The sequence below is a fragment of the Myxine glutinosa genome, chromosome 4 (assembly GCF_964187855.1).
Source record: "Myxine glutinosa chromosome 4, kmMyxGlut1.1, whole genome shotgun sequence".
In the NCBI taxonomy this organism is placed as follows: Eukaryota; Metazoa; Chordata; class Myxini; order Myxiniformes; family Myxinidae; genus Myxine; species Myxine glutinosa.
In genome coordinates, this window is record NC_136264.1 from 1,764,299 (window position 1) to 1,786,482 (window position 22,184).

General features: G+C 45.6%; 1 protein-coding gene across 4 annotated transcripts in view; it reads right to left on the reverse strand.

The window, feature by feature from the left end:
• LOC137424391 (serine/threonine-protein kinase PAK 3) overlaps window positions 1–22,184 on the reverse strand; it is a 110,695-nt gene that overhangs the window by 34,124 nt on the left and 54,387 nt on the right. For all 4 annotated transcript variants that reach the window (XM_068111798.2, XM_078775374.1, XM_068111797.2 and 1 more), the window contains exons 12-13: window positions 4,490–4,589; window positions 4,141–4,337 (exon numbers count right to left, since the gene is read on the reverse strand). In XM_068111798.2, coding sequence (XP_067967899.1) covers window positions 4,141–4,337; window positions 4,490–4,589 — 297 coding nt within the window. The remainder of the gene's footprint in view (window positions 1–4,140; window positions 4,338–4,489; window positions 4,590–22,184) is intronic.

The window sequence follows — 22,184 nt, forward strand, 5'->3', positions numbered from 1 at the left end:
GAGTGGAGTCATCAGCAAAGAGATAGAGAGAATTTTCAAGAGAGTCAGAGAGATCATTGATGAAGACCAGAAAAAGCACAGGGCCCAGAACACTGCCTTGGGGAACTCCAGCTGAACAGGAAGGGGAGATGAGAGAAACCCATTCAGGGCCACACGTTGAGTACGAATAGAGAGGATGTCTGCCAGCTATGCGTGGAGATTTTCCATGGATACCATCAGAGGAGAGTTGGGTGAGCAGAGCTGAGTGCCAGACCGTAGCGAAGGCACGTGATATGTCAAGGGAGACAGCTCTAATTTCCTGTTTGGCATTGAGGACCTTCATCCATTGTTGAGACAGCAGATACAGCATGTCCAGAGTGGAGTGACCTGGTCTGAAACCAAATTGATGGTCAGTGATCAAGCCATTGAAGAAGAGGAAAGACTTCATATCCGAAGCAATGATGGATTCCATGACTTTGCTGATAATTGGGAGAAGGCCGATTGGTCTGTAGTTGCAAGGATCTGTTTTTGCACCTTTTTGTGTAAAGCGGTGATGTTGGCTGATTTCCAAGCTGGTGGCAGATGACCTCGAGCAAAAAAGAGGGTGAAGAGAACACAGAGAGGGTGAGATAGAGCGGCAGAGCAGGATTTTAGGACCCGTGGGCTGATGCCGTCTGGTCCAGGTGCAGAATCAGAGTCGAGGTTTTACAGAAACTTCTCCACCTTGTCAGGAGAGAAGGACACAGTGTCCAGGAGCAGCTGGGTTCGACTGGGTACGGTGGGTACAGAGAGGGATGGGTTTGGGACACAAGATTTAGAGGCAAACACAGAGTTGAGGCATTCAGCTTTTTCACGTGCGGAGTCAGCTGTGTAGCCGTTTGAGGTAAGGGAGGGGATGGAGGGGGAACAAACACCAGAAACAGATTTGACCAGACGCCACCAGGATTTGGAAGAGGGAGACAGATTTGAGAGTTCGGTCTTGAGAACGGTGAGATATTGTTTCCTGGCTCTCCTGAGGGTGGACACACACTTGTTTCGGGCTTTGTGAAAGGAAATGAGATTTCCTTCCGTTGGATTTGCTTTCCAGGAGACGAAAGCAAGTTGTTTCAGGGCAACAGCCTCACCACAAGATTCCGTGTACCATGGACGGGAGGAAGGGTATGACAACTGAAGACGAGATGGGATAAATCTGTGCATGAGAGAGAGCAATTTACTTTTGAAGAATTCCCAGGAAGAATTGATGTCAGAGGCAGTAGAGATGGGAGACCAGTCCAGATGATTTATGGCTGCTTGAAGACCGTGCCAGTTGGCCTGAGTGAAATGCCAGACTCGTCGTTGCTGAGCAGGCTCTCTGAGAATGGTCAGAGAGATGTCCACTTTAATAAGCACATGATCAGATGAGCCGATTGGAGCGGAAGAAGAGCAGCAGACATTTGCAGGGAAGTTAGTCATAACCAAGTCTAGAAGAGAAGATACTCCATTGACTGAGATCCGGGTCGGGAAATTGACAGATTGTGTCAGTCCCAGTGAGTCGCAGAAGTCCTTTGCTGAGGAGCCATGGCTGGTAAGAGAGGAATCCACACCCAGCCAACTGGCATGGTGACAATTGAAATCACCACATGTGAGGAAGAGAGAGTTGGGATGAGTCGATAGAAGTTGGTCCATATTATCAGACAGCAAGATGTAGATGGAGTCATCACTGTTTGGTGGACGGTACAACACACATATGAACAAAAGGTGGGAGTGAAGGGGAAGCCGTAGCCAGAGGTATTCATGGGGGTGAGGTGGAGAGAGGACGGTGCAAAACGAGTGAGGAAGAGAGTTTTTTTATAAAGATAGCAACCCCACCTTCAGGACGAGGCTCAGGTCTATCGTACCGGAGGAGAGAGTAACCCGGGAGAGATATTAAGGAATCAGAGACATCATGAAGGAGGAAAGTTTCTGTTAAGCAGATAAAGTCTGGTTTGTCAGAAGCAACCTGTATGGAGAGATCAGTCAAGTTTGAGCGAAGGCCCCGGATGATTGAGGTCCATACCGTTAATGAAGAGGAAGGGGGAGCATCGGATACAGAACAGGGGGGAGGGAGGGTCGAGGGAGGGGTAGGGTAAGATGTGGAAGAGAAGGAAGAGGTAGGGGGAGCTGTTGACAGTGTGTCAGAGATTTCAGAATAGCTCGGAGAAAGGGAAGGATGGGGCGGACAAAAGGTTTGGGTGAGGAACAGTGAGGTGTTATTTGAGGAGGGAGCAGAGCGAGGCAGAAGGTTGGGGGAGATGGAGGTGTGAGTTGGAAGGGGGAAGAAGCGGGGAGGATGCTTTGAGGAGGAGGAGTGAGGGTGGGGAGATTTGAAGGGGAGGGGCGAGGAGAGAGTTTATGATGGGAGGGGTTAGGGGGGAGTTTAGGAGGGAAGGGGGCAAGGAGGCGATTTGAAAGGGACGGGAGATGGGGGTGATTTGGAGGGGATGGGTGAGGGGGAAGTTTAGGAGGGGAGGGTCGAGGGGGAGCCGAGGGGGGGGAGGGGTGCGGGGGGAGTTTAGGAGGGAAGGGGCAAAGGGGTGAGATTTGAAAGGGATGGGTGATGGGGAAGATTTGGAGGGGAGGGGTGAGTTTGGATTCTAGAAAGTGTTGTACGATTAATGGGAAACGAACATTTATTGCAAAATGAGTTTCTTGTGACCTTTGAGTCAGAGATATGTTTAAGGACGCTGGAGGGGGGGGGGAGGGGGAGAGTGCCGGTGAGTTTAGGGAATGTAGGAAAGAGGAACTGTAAGAGATGGATTTTTTTTTTGGAATGAATAGATTTGGTGAGCAAGTCGAAAGCATCCTTTTATAGAAGAAGAAGAAGAAGAAAAAGGTGTTTTAATATACGACAGGATACATCACTTCAGGGGAAAGTTTAAACATTTTTATATTGAACAGTGAAAACTATCTGGGGAAATGGGGGTGAAACACGTGGTCGAAGAATGAATGAACGAATAAGAACAACGAATAAACGAATAAGAACAAAGAAGGAAATGTTTTTGTTTTTTTTTTAGTTAAGATTTTAAACAAGGAAGTATGGGGTGAAAAGACTGGGAAAACTGGCAGAATGAAAGTAATTGGACCGCAATCGACCGCTGAGAGAAAACAAAGCCTCAAGGTGGGAAACAAGGTACTAGGTCGCTAAAAACGCGGCACAAAATAACCGACGATGTTTTATACAGGTATGAAAGATTAACACCAACAATCTTCCTCGGGACACACTATAGGTACACACACCGAAAGATAAATACAGTTTCGACAAAAATACAATTGTGAACAATTACTTAACTTCGAAAGCATGGAGAGCGTGTGCAGCTTCGAAAAACCGTGCCCTCGCCGACAAGATCTCGCGAGATCCGCCAATAGGATAATGTCTTCCTCAATAGCATGAATGGAGTACTAGTCTACCCTGTGGGCTGCCTTTCACACCAAACACCTAGCTCAGCTTGACGCCATGGAAACTAAGGTCTTCAAAAACATTGGAATCGCCCGCAATGAAGAGTCTCTGGGCCTATCACTTTCATATCGCAGACATGTCGGTGGTCTCTTTGTTTTAAGCTACCAGCTCTTTTCTGGTCTTGCACTCTCTGCCCTTTGCTCTGTCCTCACCCTCAGGTTTCTGCAAAGTACATGTGGTCTGACAATAACCCCCTTGTGGTGAAACTCCTAAAATCCAGACTCACTGGTCATTTCCACTCATTTGTTCCTCTTTTTTCGTGCATGTGGAACCAACTTCCTTATTCTCTTCAATCATGTTCTTCCCTCCTGGACTTCAGGTCAGCTGTTCACCACCTTCTCAGATCATTCCAAATCCACATCCATTATCTTTTACACCTGCATTAACCTTCCCAAAGTCCAACTCATTCAGGGTTTCTAGCTTTTCTTCCACTTTTGTGATTGAGAGTTTACTGCTGTATCCAACCTGTTCAACCCGTGTCCTCGCTCTGCCATCATTCTTCACCATGTCCCTTATTTATTTATACAAGTCTTCCTAAACCCCGATGTTGGTGTGTTCCACTATCCCTTCTCTTTCTACTTTTCATTTATTTCTGTTCAGCCTTGATCAGTGCTATATTCTAGCTCCTCTACGAGCCTCAGCACTGTAAATAAAAAGATACAAGAAAGATAACCAAATGCACTCACCCTTAGTGGGTTCTCGTTGAGGTATGGTGGCTCTCCCTCGACCATCTCAATGGCCATTATCCCGAGAGACCATACGTCCACCTTTGGGCCGTACGCCTTCCGGGTAACAACCTCTGGTGCCATCCAGTAAGGCGTTCCCACCATGGTGCTGCGCTTGCTCTGTTCTGGAGTTATCTGAGCGCAGAAGCCAAAGTCCGCTGCAGGATTAAATCGAAGTTAAAGTCAGTTGTATTTCAGACACCCTGGAAAGCAATACATCAGTCCTCAATTTTTCAAAAATCTGCCATACTCATGGATTTTCACTTCATCCAAAGCAATCTCCCTGTTCTCTCCCCCTCCCAAATCTCACTGAGCTTTACTGAGCCATCCAAACCCAGCAGGATATTGTCGCTCTTGATGTCTCGATGTATAACTTGATTGGCGTGGAGAAACTCGAGCGCCTGTAAGCACTGAAAGTGGTAGGATAACAATACGAGTCCATGAACATGTTAAACTGAGCACATTTAATATGATGATCTGGTACAGTTGGTTATATTTTAGGCATTCAAGTCTGTCAATTCATGAGCAGGGCTTTCGTGGAATGGCTTCTTAAATACTTCAATTGGTATAAATACTAGGAAAAGAGGGAAACAATTGGATAAGAGAAAACTAAATCCTAATATATTGACCAATCCTTACTATAATTCACCGACGTGATTGTGGGTGTGAGTGTGAGTGTGTTGTGCTGCTTCTCCTACAGTTCTGGGCTGATTACATACAGACTTGCTATATAGGATCAGCATGACCAAATGCACTCATTTCTTGCATCCGATTACATATTTCTGTATCTCTCCACGACAGTGCTTACAGATCAGCATGACCCCAATTAGTGTATAAGGTTTTTTTTTTTATTTCCCGGTGGTTTTAGGGGAAGAGGATGGAGGACACAATTTCTCTACATAAATGTGTATCAGGTAGCGCCACCTCGAGGTTGGAGAGGGTATTACAAGTCACACCCTGTACCAGTCACACCCTGTACCTGTACCAGTGTTCCTGTCCCCACGTTTTCCATAAAAGTGAGGTGTTTAGAATTATAAACAGTACGCATAGTTTTGCTTCATCCACATAGACCGGGTTATTTATTTATTTATTTATCGGGTGTGATTGACGCAGCTGTCAGTTGCCTTTACACTGCCCAATAAAGGTATTTTGAACTCAGAAGAGTGTGGGGCGTGCTTGGAACAAGATCGCCTATGGGTACTCGGCTCGTGATTCATAATTTTGCAACAAAACTCGAGCAAGTTCAAAATAGAACGGCACTCCAGAACAAACTCTAGCAAGTTCAAAATAGAACGGCACTCTAGAACAAACTAGCAAGTTCAAACTAGAACGGCACTCTAGAAAAAACTCTAGCAAGTTCAAAATAGAGCGGCACTCTAGAACAAACGCTAGCAAGTTCAAACTAGAACGGCACTCTAGAATAACCTCTAGCAAGTTCAAACTAGAACAGCACTCTAGAAAAAACTCTAGCAAGTTCAAAATAGAGCGGCACTCTAGAACAAACGCTAGCAAGTTCAAACTAGAACGGCACTCTAGAACAAACTCTAGCAAGTTCAAACTAGAACGGCACTCTAGAACAAACTCTAGCAAGTTCAAACTAGAACGGCACTCGAGAACAAACTCCAGCAAGTTCAAACTAGAAGGGCACTCGAGAACAAACTCTAGCAAGTTCAAACTAGAACGGCACTTTAGAACAAACTCTAGCAAGCTCAAACTAGAACGGCACCCGAGAACAAACTCTAGCAAGTTCAAAATAGAACGGCACTCTAGAACAAACTCTAGCAAGTTCAAACTAGAACGGCACTCTAGAAAAAACTCTAGCAAGTTCAAACTAGAACGGCACTCGAAGAAAAAACTCAAGCAAGTTCAAACTAGAACGGCACTCGAGGAAAAACTCTAGCAAGTTCAAACTAGAACGGCACTCGAGAACAAACTCTAGCAAGTTCAAACTAGAACGGCACTCGAGGAAAAACTCTAGCAAGTTCAAACTAGAACAGCACTCTAGAACAAACTCTAGCAAGCTCAAACTAGAACGGCACTCTAGAACAAACTCTAGCAAGTTCAAACTAGAAAGGCACTCTGGAACAAACTCTAGCAAGTTCAAACTAGAACGGCACTCTAGAACAAACTCGAGCAAGTTCAAACTAGAACGGCACTCTGGAACAAACTCTAGCAAGTTCAAACTCGAACGGCACTCTCGAACAAACTCTAGCAAGTTCAAACTAGAACGGCACTCTGGAACAAACTCTAGCAAGTTCAAACTAGAACGGCACTCTAGAACAAACTCTAGCAAGTTCAAACTAGAACGGCACTCTTGAACAAACTCTAGCAAGTTCAAACTAGAACGGTACTCTAGAACAAACTCTAGTAAGTTCAAACTAGAACGGCACTCTCGAACAAACTCTAGCAAGTTCAAACTAGAATGGCACTCTAGAACAAACTCTAGCAAGCTCAAACTAGAACAGCACTCTGGAACAAACTCGAGCAAGTTCAAAATAGAACGGCACTCCAGAACAAACTCAAGCAAGTTCAAAATAGAACGGCACTCTAGAACAAACTCTAGCAAGTTCAAACTAGAACGGCACTCTAGAAAAAACTCTAGCAAGTTCAAAATAGAGCGGCACACTAGAACAAACGCTAGCAAGTTCAAACTAGAACGGCACTCTAGAATAACCTCTAGCAAGTTCAAACTAGAACGGCACTCTAGAAAAAACTCTAGCAAGTTCAAAATAGAGCGGCACTCTAGAACAAACGCTAGCAAGTTCAAACTAGAACGGCACTCTAGAACAAACTCTAGCAAGTTCAAACTAGAACGGCACTCTAGAACAAACTCTAGCAAGTTCAAACTAGAACGGCACTCGAGAACAAACTCCAGCAAGTTCAAACTAGAACGGCACTCGAGAACAAACTCTAGCAAGTTCAAACTAGAACGGCACTTTAGAACAAACTCTAGCAAGCTCAAACTAGAACGGCACCCGAGAACAAACTCTAGCAAGTTCAAAATAGAACGGCACTCTAGAACAAACTCTAGCAAGTTCAAACTAGAACGGCACTCTAGAAAAAACTCTAGCAAGTTCAAACTAGAACGGCACTCGAGGAAAAAACTCAAGCAAGTTCAAACTAGAATGGCACTCGAGGAAAAACTCTAGCAAGTTCAAACTAGAACGGCACTCGAGAACAAACTCTAGCAAGTTCAAACTAGAACGGCACTCGAGGAAAAACTCTAGCAAGTTCAAACTAGAACAGCACTCTAGAACAAACTCTAGCAAGCTCAAACTAGAACGGCACTCTAGAACAAACTCTAGCAAGTTCAAACTAGAAAGGCACTCTGGAACAAACTCTAGCAAGTTCAAACTAGAACGGCACTCTAGAACAAACTCGAGCAAGTTCAAACTAGAACGGCACTCTGGAACAAACTCTAGCAAGTTCAAACTCGAACGGCACTCTCGAACAAACTCTAGCAAGTTCAAACTAGAACGGCACTCTGGAACAAACTCTAGCAAGTTCAAACTAGAACGGCACTCTAGAACAAACTCTAGCAAGTTCAAACTAGAACGGCACTCTAGAACAAACTCTAGCAAGTTCAAACTAGAACGGCACTCTAGAACAAACTCTCGCAAGTTCAAACTAGAAAGGCACTCTCGAACAAACTCTAGCAAGTTCAAACTAGAATGGCACTCTAGAACAAACTCTAGCAAGCTCAAACTAGAACAGCACTCTGGAACAAACTCGAGCAAGTTCAAACTAGAACGGCACTCGAGGAAAAACTCAAGCAAGTTCAAACTAGAATGGCACTCTAGAACAAACTCTAGCAAGTTCAAACTAGAACGGCACTCGAGGAAAAACTCAAGCAAGTTCAAACTAGAACAGCACTCTGGAACAAACTCGAGCAAGTTCAAACTAGAACGGCACTCGAGGAAAAACTCAAGCAAGTTCAAAATAGAACGGCACTCTAGAACAAACTCGAGCAAGTTCAAACTAGAACGGCACTCGAGGAAAAACTCAAGCAAGTTCAAACTAGAACAGCACTCTGGAACAAACTCGAGCAAGTTCAAACTAGAACGGCACTCGAGGAAAAACTCAAGCAAGTTCAAAATAGAACGGCACTCTGGAACAAACTCTAGCAAGTTCAAACTAGAACAGCACTCTAGAACAAACTCGAGCAAGTTCAAACTAGAACAGCACTCTAGAACAAACTCGAGCAAGTTCAAAATAGAACGGCACTCTAGAACAAACTCGAGCAAGTTCAAACTAGAACAGCACTCTAGAACAAACTCGAGCAAGTTCAAACTAGAACGGCACTTTAGAACAAACTCTAGCAAGCTCAAACTAGAACGGCACCCGAGAACAAACTCTAGCAAGTTCAAAATAGAACGGCACTCTAGAACAAACTCTAGCAAGTTCAAACTAGAACGGCACTCTGGAACAAACTCGAGCAAGTTCAAACTAGAACGGCACTCGAGGAAAAACTCAAGCAAGTTCAAACTAGAACAGCACTCTAGAACAAACTCTAGCAAGTTCAAACTAGAAGTCTTTCATGAACCAGATTGGCCTAACAATAGCAGGAATTTGTAATTTGGCCATGGTGCAGGAGATAGCTCGCCTACTCTTCTCGAAGGATACCGTGGGTGGGATCTTTAACGTTCACCAACTAATACTGGCAGATGGGACTCCCAGTTTAACGTCCATCTGGCGGACGGCACACACACATTAAAGAATCTCCCCTGTCTTTCAAACACCAGGATGACAGGTTATAGCTGGGACGGGATTCAAACCCAAGCTAGACAGCGTCGAGGCGACGTGTGCGTACATCTAGGGGTCTAGGCCATGCTGCCAGCCCCCGTACTCTAGTAGCTCATGGTGGTTGAGTATGCACTTTATTGTACAGACCTAAACTCTTCAGGAATCCACTAATTGAAGGTCCAGGAACAATATTTGGTTGGTAACACATTTGCCACTGACGGCGAAATAGCTGAAATGGCCATACCCCTTTTTGGGCCACGCCCCCTTTTTTGCCGTGACTGTATCTACAGAACCGTTGGACCTAGGAGGTTGCCCGACCACTCAAAATTTGCGCAATGGCCACATTATGGGGGGTCAGTAATACATTTTCATATCCAAAAGTCAATGGTTTTTAAGATAATTGCCAAAAACCGATTTCAACATGTTACGAACTACAATTGTATGATACCACCAAGGCCACAACATTATATGACACTTATACCTTTTGCATCATCCTATTTTGGAATTTACTTATTTGGATTTCTACACTTTTCGCCTTTACTACAGCCACAAAACGTGACACATTTAATGTTCCTGTCTCTGCAAGTGCACGTTTTGGTACTCATACATGCTCTTGGGCATTTGCATGGAGGAGGCAGGTCATCGGGCCTGCACGATACTGGCAGTATCACTGGTGTTATGCCAACGTCCGTTGCTTCATACCCATACTGGAGTGGATCTGGTTTGGTGACGGCAGGAGTTGGGGCTTGCAACCACATCTTACACTGAAGAAATGCTCGCTTTATGTGTTCTCGTAGCGTTGATGAACAGCACACAAGCTGGTTGAAGTCCAGTTCTTTCTTGGAGTTGTGGTACTGCTCCCATCGATATTCATCGAAAGTGGAACAGTCGGTCTTCTTTAATCCAGACACAAGGAACTTTTCAGCATTGCTTGTTATCTGTGGTGACAGTTCTTCTACACCAAACCCTTCCAGTAGGGAGAGATCGATGGATGCTTTCAGGCCAGACAGCTTTGGACCCACCTTGCTGGTACTGTCGCAACCGCTGAGAGCATGAATGGCTGGGAGACACGACACCAAACCGTTGTCCAGTTGATCAACCAACATGTGGACTGGTACAGTTTTCTTTGTTTTCCGGTTACCAAGCTTCACGTACAGCTTTTGTAGTTGCCAGGTTGTGTTGAAGTGGAAGATGAGGTTGACAAAGACATCTGTGTCAGGCGAGTCGACCAAGACTGATTGAACCCCGTGTTTCACAACACCATCATTAATATGGAACATGATTCTGTCGTCGGCTTCTTCTTGGTTGCTTGAGAGCTCTGCGATCTGTGTTTCAGTGCCAGCTAACAGTTTCCTGCATTCACCCCCATATACTCCTCCAAAGAATATTTCCTTGTCCGACTCGACATTCTGCAGCATCCACTTGAAGACATACTCCTGCAACCGAACTTTGTTCAACATTGAGCTCCAGAACATATCAAGATCGACAGGGAGTTTCTGATTGTCAGACCCAATGGTGATTGTGATTTGTTCTGAGGAACTTCGCTGTGCCCGTTCCATTTGCTTGATTGATGATTTTTGATAAACATCAAAAATAATGTCTATTCTTGTGGACACGGAGCCTGTAGCAAGAATCCTGTTGGAAAGACTCTCAGCCAATTCCCCGAATGTGTGAAGGCCCATCTTTTTCATCGGTAGTTTACGCACAAGTGCCATGAAGTCCACTATTGTCATCTGAGCGTCACTCTTTACATTCCTCGTCTCCTGTGGAAGGCGACTGACAAGTTCCCTGGCTAAGGAGGCTTTATCGGGCTTCTTCAATTTGATGCCATCTTTACATTCAGTGGTGAGGAACTGGGATGTGCTGGTCAATTCATACTTCAGGAGTTCTAGCATGCTGTACCCTCTTTCTCTAGCATAGTCAATGTACCTAACCGTTTCCGCTGCATCCTTTTTCGCCATCGATTTCTTCGCTGTGAACGGAGTAGAAGTACGTTTCACGAAAACAGTCTTGCGGTTGGTAGGGATTGTATCATGTAGGTGCTTCTCCTTATCCTGAAATCTGGTCTCAACAAACTCTTCATAACTCTTCTCACCAATTTCCAGGCATTCAAGTAATCCGTCGACAACCTCCTGGGGAATGTCAGCTCCAGTAGAGATGTTCTGAAGTCTGATTCCAGCGTCGAACGGATTGTTGATGGATTTTATGTAATCCAGAAGGGCCTTTGCACGAACATGGCCAATCTTCGTAGAACTTGGATTGAACTCATGGTGTAGGCTCAGCTCACTGTCATCTTTGTCTCCCACGTTGCACCATGAAGATCTTTCTCATGCTTTAGGAGATTCCATAAGGCTACTGCTTCTTTCTGTCTGGTCATCCCAATGATACCTCCAGCAACCTTGGCGGGTTTATTGTAACACTTCTCGAGTGCCATGTCAAATCCTACTGCACTGCCTTGTCGGGTAGTGTGGTACATCACCCATCCACCATCTGTAAAGCATCTGTAGATACCCGGGAACTTCCTTTGTAGGTCCAGGCAATCTTCAAGGAACAGCGTACCCCATCTGCTATAGTTTGTCCGGCCAAACCCGAAGAACAAAGGCATGCACCTCCGCACAGCTGAAACGACAAAACACCCATGACCGGAATTTCTAGCCATGTCTAGACTCTAGTCTAGACTCTAGACTAAATTCTAGTCTAGACTCTAGTCTAGACTCTAGTCTTGACTCTAGTCTAGACTCTAGTCTAGTCTAAACTCTTCAGGAATCAAGTAATTGAACAATAGGAACAGGAACAGGAACAATTACGAATAATATTGTAGTTCGTAACATGTTGAAATCGGTTTTTGGCAATTATCTTAAAAACCATTGACTTTTGGATATGAAAATGTATTACTGACTCCCCATAATGTGGCCATTGCGCAAATTTTGAGTGGTCGGGCAACCTCCTAGGTCCAACGGTTCTGTAGATACAGTCACGGCAAAAAAGGGGGCGTGGCCCAAAAAGGGGTGTGGCCATTTCAGCTATTTCGCCGTCAGTGGCAAATGTGTTACCAACCAAATATTGTTCCTGGACCTTCAATTAGTGGATTCCTGAAGAGTTTAGGTCTGTACAATAAAGTGCATACTCAACCACCATGAGCTACTCTAGTACCGTGTTAATCGGTGGATGGAGGTTATGCTGTCTGTTTCGGAGCACGATATGTCAAAAACGTTATGGACAGAATTGGATGAAACTTGGTTGTGTTTGTGACAAGGATTCATTGATTGGATTTTAATGAAGATTTGGATCCGGATCCTCCAATGCTTTTAGGTGCTACTTCACCATTGAATGAAAGGGCCAAAAAATGATGTACCATGCATGATATATAGCATGATATCTCAAAAGGTTGTGGACAGATTCGGACAAAACTTGGTGGATGAGTTGGGTAGGTGACAAGAAGAAGCCGATTGGATTTTGGAGGTCCGGATGGATGCAGATCCAGCCTATCGGCGGGATGAATGAATGATCGTTTTAAGGCCATTTTCCCCGCTAGAGTGGGGGTTAGCCTTGCGGGCCCCATGACAATCATGGTTCCCTGTTTTGAGGCAATGTTTTTATGGCCGGATGCCCTTCCTGACGCCAACCCTTGGTCGCCTCTCACGATGCGCAGGGATACGGTGTACCTATTCTAAATCGGGGTACACACCGTGAACATTCATCCCAGCAAGCTGGTACTCAATTTGCCGACCTCGGAAGGATGACAGGCTGAGTCAACCCCCCTGGCGTTAATTCAGCGATCGACCGGGATTCGAACCCAGGATCCTAGGATCCCAAGCCGGCACCCTGGCCGCTAAGCCAACACCAGGCTACAGGCGGGATACAAAACGTAAACTATTCAGGCTGGCAGAGATTTGCACTCTACCGAGTGCAAGCTACCGAGTGTGGCATTTGACTAATTCATTTGTGGTTATAATAATTTTGATGACAAATCAAATTTGGTTTTAGAGGCTGGAGTCAGGATTGCAGAAAGATGGATCAACAACCTGAGGGGTGCTAAAAAGTAAAAAGAGGACTGGCTGAAACTGCTGCAGAGGGAACAAGGAAAGAGTGAAAAAGCTAGTTTTGTTTTATTTAATGTTAATCTAGTTTTATTTGATGAACTTGAAAAAGACGAAAATCTGGTCAACGGAGAAGTTCGACGTGTTCAGATTTGGAGACGATCACGTGGAAATAGTGCAAAGTTTCATCTTCCTGGGTTTTACGATTGAAGTGAATTGAGAATGTGGAGGAGAAATCAATGGACGGTTAGCAATGGGGAGAACAGCAATGTCAGGATTGATGAAGATCTGGAAGGACAAATATGTGACCAAACGAACCAAGAAGAGAAGACTTCCGCTTCCGGTCCCTCAAGTGAGGAGGCTTGCTTCGATCTCTCGACGACATCGAAGTCTGAGTATTTTCCCATTCGTGTCTTTGTCGAATTTCCACGAGTTATTTTATTGCGTATGTGTTATTGTGTGTTTCTAGTTAGTTTTGGTTTTGTAATTTCTGCAAACTTGTGTGTAATTAGTCGTTTTTTGTTCGCACCTCTCGCGTGGTCCTGGTCTATCTAGGCCTTCTCCCCCCCACCCCCACCCCCTCTCCTCCTCCCCTGCCCTCTCCCCCCGTCGGAACATTGTGAATACAAGTTCTTCCCTTCGCTGTATTTGCTTGTTTCTTTGATTTTCTTTTCTCCCCATACATCCCACGAACATCTTGTACTTTGTCAAACGTTTTAAATATTTATAAACAAATTAAAAAATCATTCTCTCTCCTCGCTTGTTCTCTCGCCCCTTGTCTCGCCTTGTGCCCCGCCTCCTCGTCTCGCCTTGTGCCCCGCCCCCTTTTTCTCTTATTTCTCCAGCCTTTCCAACTCTAGTTTCCTCCATACTCACTCAACCCTTTCTCCTTCTTTCTCCAATCCACGTCCTCACTTAGGGACTTTCCCAGATTGTTTTTCACGGTTTTGTTTAAATATTATTTAAATATGTTTAAACTTTCCCCTGCAGTGTTTTATTCAGTGGTTTATTACAATACGCTGTTTTTCTCCCTATTTAAAAGGCTCTTTTCAATTTCCTCTTCAACTCATTCCACTTAAAAAAAAAATTCAGTCTCTTACAATTCTTTCTCCCTACATGCTCCAAACTCACCTTCATTCCACCCCTCCTATATCGTTCTTAAACGGATCGCTAACTTGAAAATCACAATACACGCAATTTGTTATAAATATTCGTCTTTCATTAATGATCCACTTTCTAAACTCCCCCCTCACACCTCCCCTCCTAAACTCCCTAATCACCCCTCCCTTTCAATTCAACCCCCCTCACCCCTCCCCTCCAAATCTCCCCCCTTACTCCTCCCCTTCAAATCTCCCCCATCTCCCCTCCCAATCTCCCCCCCCCACCCCTCCCCTTCAAATCCCCCCCCCCCCAAACATCTTTCTCCAATTCTCCCCCCTCCCCCTCCTCCTCAAAGCTGCCTCCTCCTCACTTCGTCTCCCTTCTATCTCATACCTCCACCTCCTCCAACCTTCTACTTTGCTCCCCCCTCCTCAAACAACCCCTCACTGTGCCTCATACAATCACCATCAAACCTTTTGCCCTCCTCATCCTTCCCTTTCTCCAAACTCTTCTGCAATCTCTGACACACTATCAACTGCTCTCCCTACCTCCCCCTCTCATCCTTCATCTTACGCTACCCGTCCCCTCCCCTGTCCTGCACCCGATGTTCCCCCTCCCTCTTCCTTAACGGTATGGACCTCAAACATCCGGGGCATTCAATCAAACCTGATTGATCTCTCCATTCAGGTTGCTTCTGACAAACCAGATGTAATCTGCTGAACAGAAACTTTCCTCCTTCAAGATGTCTCCGATTCCTTAATATCTCTTCCTGGTTACTCTGGTTACTTCCTGGTTCCTGTATGATAGATCTGAGCCTCGTCCTGGTGGTGGGGTGGCTATCTTTATCAAAAACTCTCTTCCACACTCTTCTTGCACTGCCCTCTCTCCACCCTACCCCCAGGAGTACCTCTGGCTACAGCTTCCTCTCCGCTCCCACCTTTTGTTCATATGTGTTCTGTACCGTACTCCAAACAGTGATGACTCCATTTACATCTCCCTGTCTGACAACATGGACCAACTTCTACCCACTCACCCAACTCTCTCTTCCTCATACGTGGCGACTTCAACTGTCATCATGCCAGCTGGCTGGGTGTGGGTTCCTCTCATACCAGCCATGGCATCTCAGCAAAGGACTTCTACGACTCATTGGGACTGACCCAATCTGTCAATTTCCCGACCCGGATCTCAGTCAACGGAGCATCTTCTCTTCTGGACTTGGTTATGTTATGACTAACTTCCCTGCAAATGTCTGCTGCTCTTCTTCTGCTCCAATCGGTTCTTTTGATCATTTCCTTGTTAAAGTGGACATCTCTCTGGCCATTCTCAGAGAGCCTCCTCAGCATCAACGAGACTGGCATTTCACTCAGGCCGACTGGCATGGCCTTCAAGCAGCCATCAATCATCTGGACTGGTCTCCCATCTCCACTGCTTCTGACATCAACTCATCCTGGGAATTCTTCCAAAGTAAATTGCTCTCTCTCATGCACAGATTTATCCCATCTCGTCTTCAGTTGTCGTACCCTTCCTCCCGTCCATGGTACACCGAATCTTGTGGTGAGGCAGTTACCGTGAAACAACTTGCCTTTGCCTCTTGGAAGGCTAATCCAACTGAAGGCAATCTCAGTTCCTTCCACCAAGCTTGGAACAAGTGTGTGTCTACCCTCAGGAGTGCCAGGAAGCACTATCTCTCCACTCTCAAGACTGAACTCTCAAACCTGTCTCCTTCCTCCAAATCCTGGTGGCGTCTGGTCAAATCTGTTTCTGGTTTGTTCCCCTCCACCCCCTCCCTTACCTCAAATGGCTACACAGTTGACACGTCACGTGACAAAGCCGAATGCCTCAACTCTGTTTGCCTCAAAATATTGTATTCCAAACCCACCTTACCTAGTCGAACCCAGCTGCGCCTGGACTCTGTGTCCTTCTCTCCTGAGAAGGTGGAGCAGTTTTTGTCAAACCTCGACTCTGATTCTGCAACTGGACCAGAAGGCAACGGGTCCGAAATCAGCCCACGGGTCCGAAACCCCTGCTCTGTGGCTCTTTCACACCCTCTCTCTGCTCAAGGTCATCTGCCATCAGTTTGGAAATCAGCAAACATTACCGCTTTACACAAAAGAGGTGCAAAAACAGATCCTTGCAACTACAGACCAATCAGCCTGCTCCCAATTATAAGCAAAGTCATGGAATCCATCATTGCTTTGGATATCAAATCCTTCCTCTTCTCCAATGGCTTGATCTCTGATCATCAATTTGGTTTTAAGACCAGGTCACTCTACTCTGGACATGCTGCATCTGCTGTCTCAACAATGGATGGAGGTCCTCAATGCCAAACAGGAAATCAGACCTCTCTCTCCCTTGACATATCACGTGCCTTTGATACGGTCTGGCACCCCGCTCTGCTCACCAAACTCTCCTCCTATGGTATCCATGGAAATCTCGACGCATGGCTTGCGGACTTCCTCTCTGGTCGTAGTCAACGTGTGGCCTTGAATGGATTTCTCTCATCTCCCCCTTCCTGCTCTGGCTGGAGTTCCCCAAGGTAGTGTTCTGGGCCCTGTGCGTTGTCTGGTCTTCACCAATGATCTCTCCAACTCCCTGGAAAATCCTCTCAATCTCTTTGCTGATGACTCCACTCTCTGCCACTCCATTCCTCATCCCTCAGATCGGCAGTCTGCAGCCTCCTCACTCTCTGCAGACCCAGACAAAATCGCACATCGGTCAAACAAGTGGAACATGTCTTTCAATCCTGACAAATTTCACACTCACTATGTCTCTCCGAAAAGACTGACTGGACAACCCTCCCATCTACTTTCTCAACAATCCTCTCCAAGAAGTTCTGTCACTCAAGCTTTTAGGTCTCACTATCTGCCATGATCTTTCCTGGGAAAACCACATTTCCAAGCTTGCCTCCAAAGCCAGTCGCCGACTGGGCATCCTCCGTCATGTGAAGTCCTTCCTTGGCACACCTGAGCTCCTCCCCACATACAAGGCTTTCATCTGCAGCTCAATGGAATACTGCTCTCCCCTCTGGGCTGGTGCTCCTGCCTCACACCTAGCTCGGCTTCACGCTGTTGAAACTAAAACTTTCAGAATCATTGGAATCTCACGTGATGAAGCTAACTCCGAGGGTCTTTCACTCGCTCACCGCAGGCAGGTTGGTGGTCTTTCTGTCTTCTACTGACTCCTATCCGGCGTAGCTCCCCCAGCTCTATCTGTGCTCTGTCCCCAAAATATTCCTACAGGTCGCACAAGATCTGCCAGAAACCCTCTTATGGTTAAACTGCCAAAATCAAGACTCTCTATTCACCTTCACTCTTTCATTCCTCTTTACTCCCACCTCTGGACCAAACTCCCTCACTCTCTTCAATGCCACTCCTCCCTCCAGGCCTTTAAAACAGCTGTTTACCACCATCTCTTATCTTCCCCCATCCAAAACCTTGATCTTTTCTACCCCCATTAATTCACCGCAGATCCACTTTTTTCAAATACCGACTTCTTTCCTGGAAGTCCGAGCTGTGTCAACTCTCCCACGCCCCTCCCCTTCCCTACCATGTCTCCTCCCCCAGGAGTGGTGGGGGGGGGGGGAGGGGAGGGGTGGAAGAATTTGCTACAACCTCTGTCATGTGACCCCTATGTCCCTCTGGCAAGTTACATGAGACTGGATAAGTAAAGACCAAATGTGTCACTGTCAGACAGACACACAAACAGACACCAAATTACATATTTTCGTATGATGGATCTTGTTAAAAACACAAAACCCAAACAATAGCTGCTTTTCAGATTGCTACTCAACAATGTTCCTCATTGAGGTGCGAGTCATTTTCAGCTTGCTACTCAATAATGTTCCTCATTGAGGTGCGAGTCATTTTCAGCTTGCTACTCAATAATGTGCCTCATTGAGGTGAGTCATTTTCAGATTGTTACTCAATAATTATTCCTCATTGAGGTGCGAGTCATTTTCAGCTTGCTACTCAATAATGTCCTTCATTGAGGTGTGAGTCATTTTCAGGTTGCTACTTCAATAATGTACCTCATTGAGGTGCGAGTCATTTTCAGCTTGCAACTCAATAATGTTCCTGGTGTTGGGCTAGCGGCTAGGGTGCCAGCTTCAGAACCATGCGAATGGTTCGACGGATGTGCGGAGTATCGTTGAGAGAGAGGAAGACAAATGATGAATTGCGAAAGATGATGGGAATAGAGCCTGTGATTGATGCTGTGAAGAGGAACAGGTTGAGATGGTTTGGTCATGTGTTGAGGAAGGATGAAAGTGACTGGTTGAGAAGAGTGATGGAAATGAATGTAGAAGGAAGTAGAAGACGGGGAAGACCGAGAAAGACTTGGCTAAAGATGGTGGAAGAAGAAATGCGGGCAAGGGGGTTAACAAGGAGAGATGCAGAAAATAGGGCAAAATGGAGAAGATTGTCATGGGGACCGCAAGGCTAACCCCCGCTCTAGCAGGGAAAATGGCCTTTAAAATGCATGTTGTGTGTTGTTGTATTGAGGTGCGAGTCATTTTCAGCTTGCTACTCAATAATGTGCCTCATTGAGGTGTCATTTTCAGAGTGCTACTCAATAATGTTCCTCATTGAGGTGCGAGTCATTTTCAAATGGCTACTCAATAATGTGCCTCATTGAGATGCAAGTCATTTTCAGCTTGATACTTCAATAATGTGCCTCATTGAGGTGCGAGTCATTTTCAGCTTGCAACTCAATAATGTTCCTCATCGAGGTGCGAGATGATGGGAATATTGCCTGTGATTGATGCTGTGAAGAGGAACAGGTTGAGATGGTTTGGTCATGTGTTGAGGAAGGATGAAAGTGACTGGTTGAGAAGAGTGATGGAAATTAATGTCGAAGGAAGTAGAGGACGGGGAAGACCGAGAAAGACTTGGCTAAAGATGGTGGAAGAAGAAATGCAGGCAAGGGGGTTAACAAGGAGAGATGCAGAAAATAGGGCAAAATGGAGAAGATTGTCATGGGGACCGCAAGGCTAACCCCCGCTCTAGCAGGGAAAATGGCCTTAAAATGCATGTTGTTGTTGTATCGAGGTGCGAGTCATTTTCAGCTTGCTTCTCAATAATGTTCCTCATTGAGGTGCGAGTCATTTTCAGATTGCTACTTCAATAATGTGCCTCATTGAGGTGCGAGTCATTTTCAGCTTGCAACTCGATAATGTTCCTGGTGTTGGGCTAGCGGCTAGGGTGCCAGCTTAGGATCCAAAGGATCCTGGGTTCAAATCCCGGTCGATCGCTGAATTAACGCCAGGGGGTTGACTCAGCCTGTCATCCTTCCGAGGTCGGCTAATTGAGTACCAGTTCACTGGTAATTCCCTGTTTGTCGTAAAAGGCGACAAAAAGGGTTGGCAGCAGGAAGAGCATGCGGCCGTAAAACATTGCTTCAAAAAGGGCACCAACAAAAACAACAACAACCACGGTGCCCGAAAAAGGTCAACCCCCGCTTTGCGGGGAAAAATGGCCTCTAAAGGTGGTTTTTTATTGAGGTGCGAGTCATTTTCAGGTTGCTACTTCAATAATGTTCCTCATTGAGGTGCGAGTCATTTTCAGCTTGCAACTCAATAATGTTCCTCATTGAGGTGCAAGTCATTTTCAGCTTGCTTCTCGATAATGGTCCTCATTGAGGTGCGAGTCATTTTGAGCTTGCTACTTCAATAATGTGCCTCATTGAGGTGCGAGTCATTTTCAGCTTGAAACTCAATAATGTTCCTCATTGAGATGCAAGTCATTTTCAGCTTGCTACTCAATAGTGTTCCTCATTGAGGTGCGAGTCATTTTCAGCTTGCTTCTCAATAATGGTCCTCATTGAGGTGCGAGTCATTTTCAGCTTGCTACTCAATAATGATCCTCATTGAGGTGCGAGTCATTTTCAGCTTGCAACTCGATAATGTTCCTGGTGTTGGGCTAGCGGCTAGGGTGCCAGCTTAGGATCCTAGGATCCTGGGTTCGAATCCCGGTCGATCGCTGAATTAACGCCAGGGGGGTTGACTCAGCCTGTCATCCTTCCGAGGTCGGCTAATTGAGTACCAGTTCACTGGTAATTCCCTGTTTGTCGTAAAAGGCGACAAAAAGGGTTGGTGGCAGGAAGGGCATCCGGCCGTAAAACATTGCTTCAAAAAGGGGACCAACAAAAACAACAACAACCACGGTGCCAGAAAAAGGCCAACCCCCGCTTTGCGGGGGAAAATGGCCTCTAAAGGTGGTTTTTTTAGAGGTGCGAGTCATTTTCAGGTTGCTACTTCAATAATGTTCCTCATTGAGGTGCGAGTCATTTTCAGCTTGCAACTCAATAATGTTTCCTCATTGAGGTGCAAGTCATTTTCAGCTTGCTTCTCGATAATGGTCCTCATTGAGGTGCGAGTCATTTTGAGCTTGCTACTTCAATAATGTGCCTCATTGAGGTGCGAGTCATTTTCAGCTTGCAACTCAATAATGTTCCTCATTGAGATGCAAGTCATTTTCAGCTTGCTACTCAATAGTGTTCCTCATTGAGGTGCGAGTCATTTTCAGCTTGCTTCTCAATAATGGTCCTCATTGAGGTGCGAGTCATTTTCAGCTTGCTACTCAATAATGATCCTCATTGAGGTGCGAGTCATTTTCAGCTTGCAACTCGATAATGTTCCTGGTGTTGGGCTAGCGGCTAGGGTGCCAGCTTAGGATCCTAGGATCCTGGGTTCGAATCCCGGTCGATCGCTGAATTAACGCCAGGGGGGTTGACTCAGCCTGTCATCCTTCCGAGGTCGGCTAATTGAGTACCAGTTCACTGGTAATTCCCTGTTTGTCGTAAAAGGCGACAAAAAGGGTTGGCGGCAGGAAGGGCATCCGGCCGTAAAACATTGCTTCAAAAAGGGGACCAACAAAAACAACAACAACCACGGTGCCAGAAAAAGGCCAACCCCCGCTTTGCGGGGGAAAATGGCCTCTAAAGGTGGTTTTTTTAGAGGTGCGAGTCATTTTCAGGTTGCTACTTCAATAATGTGCCTCATTGAGGTGCGAGTCATTTTCAGCTTGCAACTCAGTCGTGTTCCTCATTGAGGTACGAGTCATTTTCAGCTTGCTACTTCAATAATGTTCCTCATTGAGGTGCGAGTCATTTTCAGCTTGCAACTCAATAATGTTCCTCATTGAGGTGCGAGTCATTTTCAGCTTGCTTCTCAATAAAGGTCCTCATTGAGGTGCGAGTCATTTTCAGCTTGCTACTTCAATAATGTGCCTCATTGAGGTGCGAGTCATTTTCAGCTTGCAACTCAATAATTGTCCTCATTGAGGTGCGAGTCATTTTCAGCTTGCTACTCAATAATGTTCCTCATTGAGGGACAAGTCATTTTCAGCTTGCTACTTCAATAATGTTCCTCATTGAGGTGTGAGTCATTTTCAGCTTGCTTCTCAATAATGTTCCTGATTGAGGTGCGAGTCATTTGTTTCATTCTGAGCACATGTTACCATGTCACTTCAATCAACTTGTTGTCGATTATTACCTTCGCTAGCGGAGAGGGTATTGCATTTGAGTCCGTTTGTCTGTCTGTTTGTCTGTCTGTCTGTCTGTCCGCACAGAATAAATATAATTTTCTCTGCAACCGTTGGTCCGATTTTCACCATAGGAGCCCCTCCTGTAGAATTTGTTAATGATAATTATGACGTCATAGATCACATGGTACAGGCGCCATCTTGGAAAACCCGAAAAAATTTGCACCTCCATATCTCAGAAAGCGCTGCGTAGAAAAAAATTGTGAAGTAGATAAAAATCATTGTAAAGAACACTCCATGGGGAATAAAATGTTCATGATCGATGTCATAGGTTCCTCCATTATGACATCATAATTCGACAAGTACAAAGCTTCATCTTGAGTGTCAAGATAACATTTCTTGTCATCTCGGGATAAATTGGTGAAGAAGAAACAATAATGACGTCATCGATCTGCCGGCATATTCTGCCGGCATATTTGTTTTAACACAAACGCCTTAAAAAACACTAAAACACATCTTGGCGAGGGTCTGCAATCTCTGATTGCTGTTTGTTGGGCAGAGTATAGCATTCATCACGGAGACATTTATTGAATGTCCTTCTCGCTGTGGACGCGCCACACTCACACAAACCTGTGCACGCGTA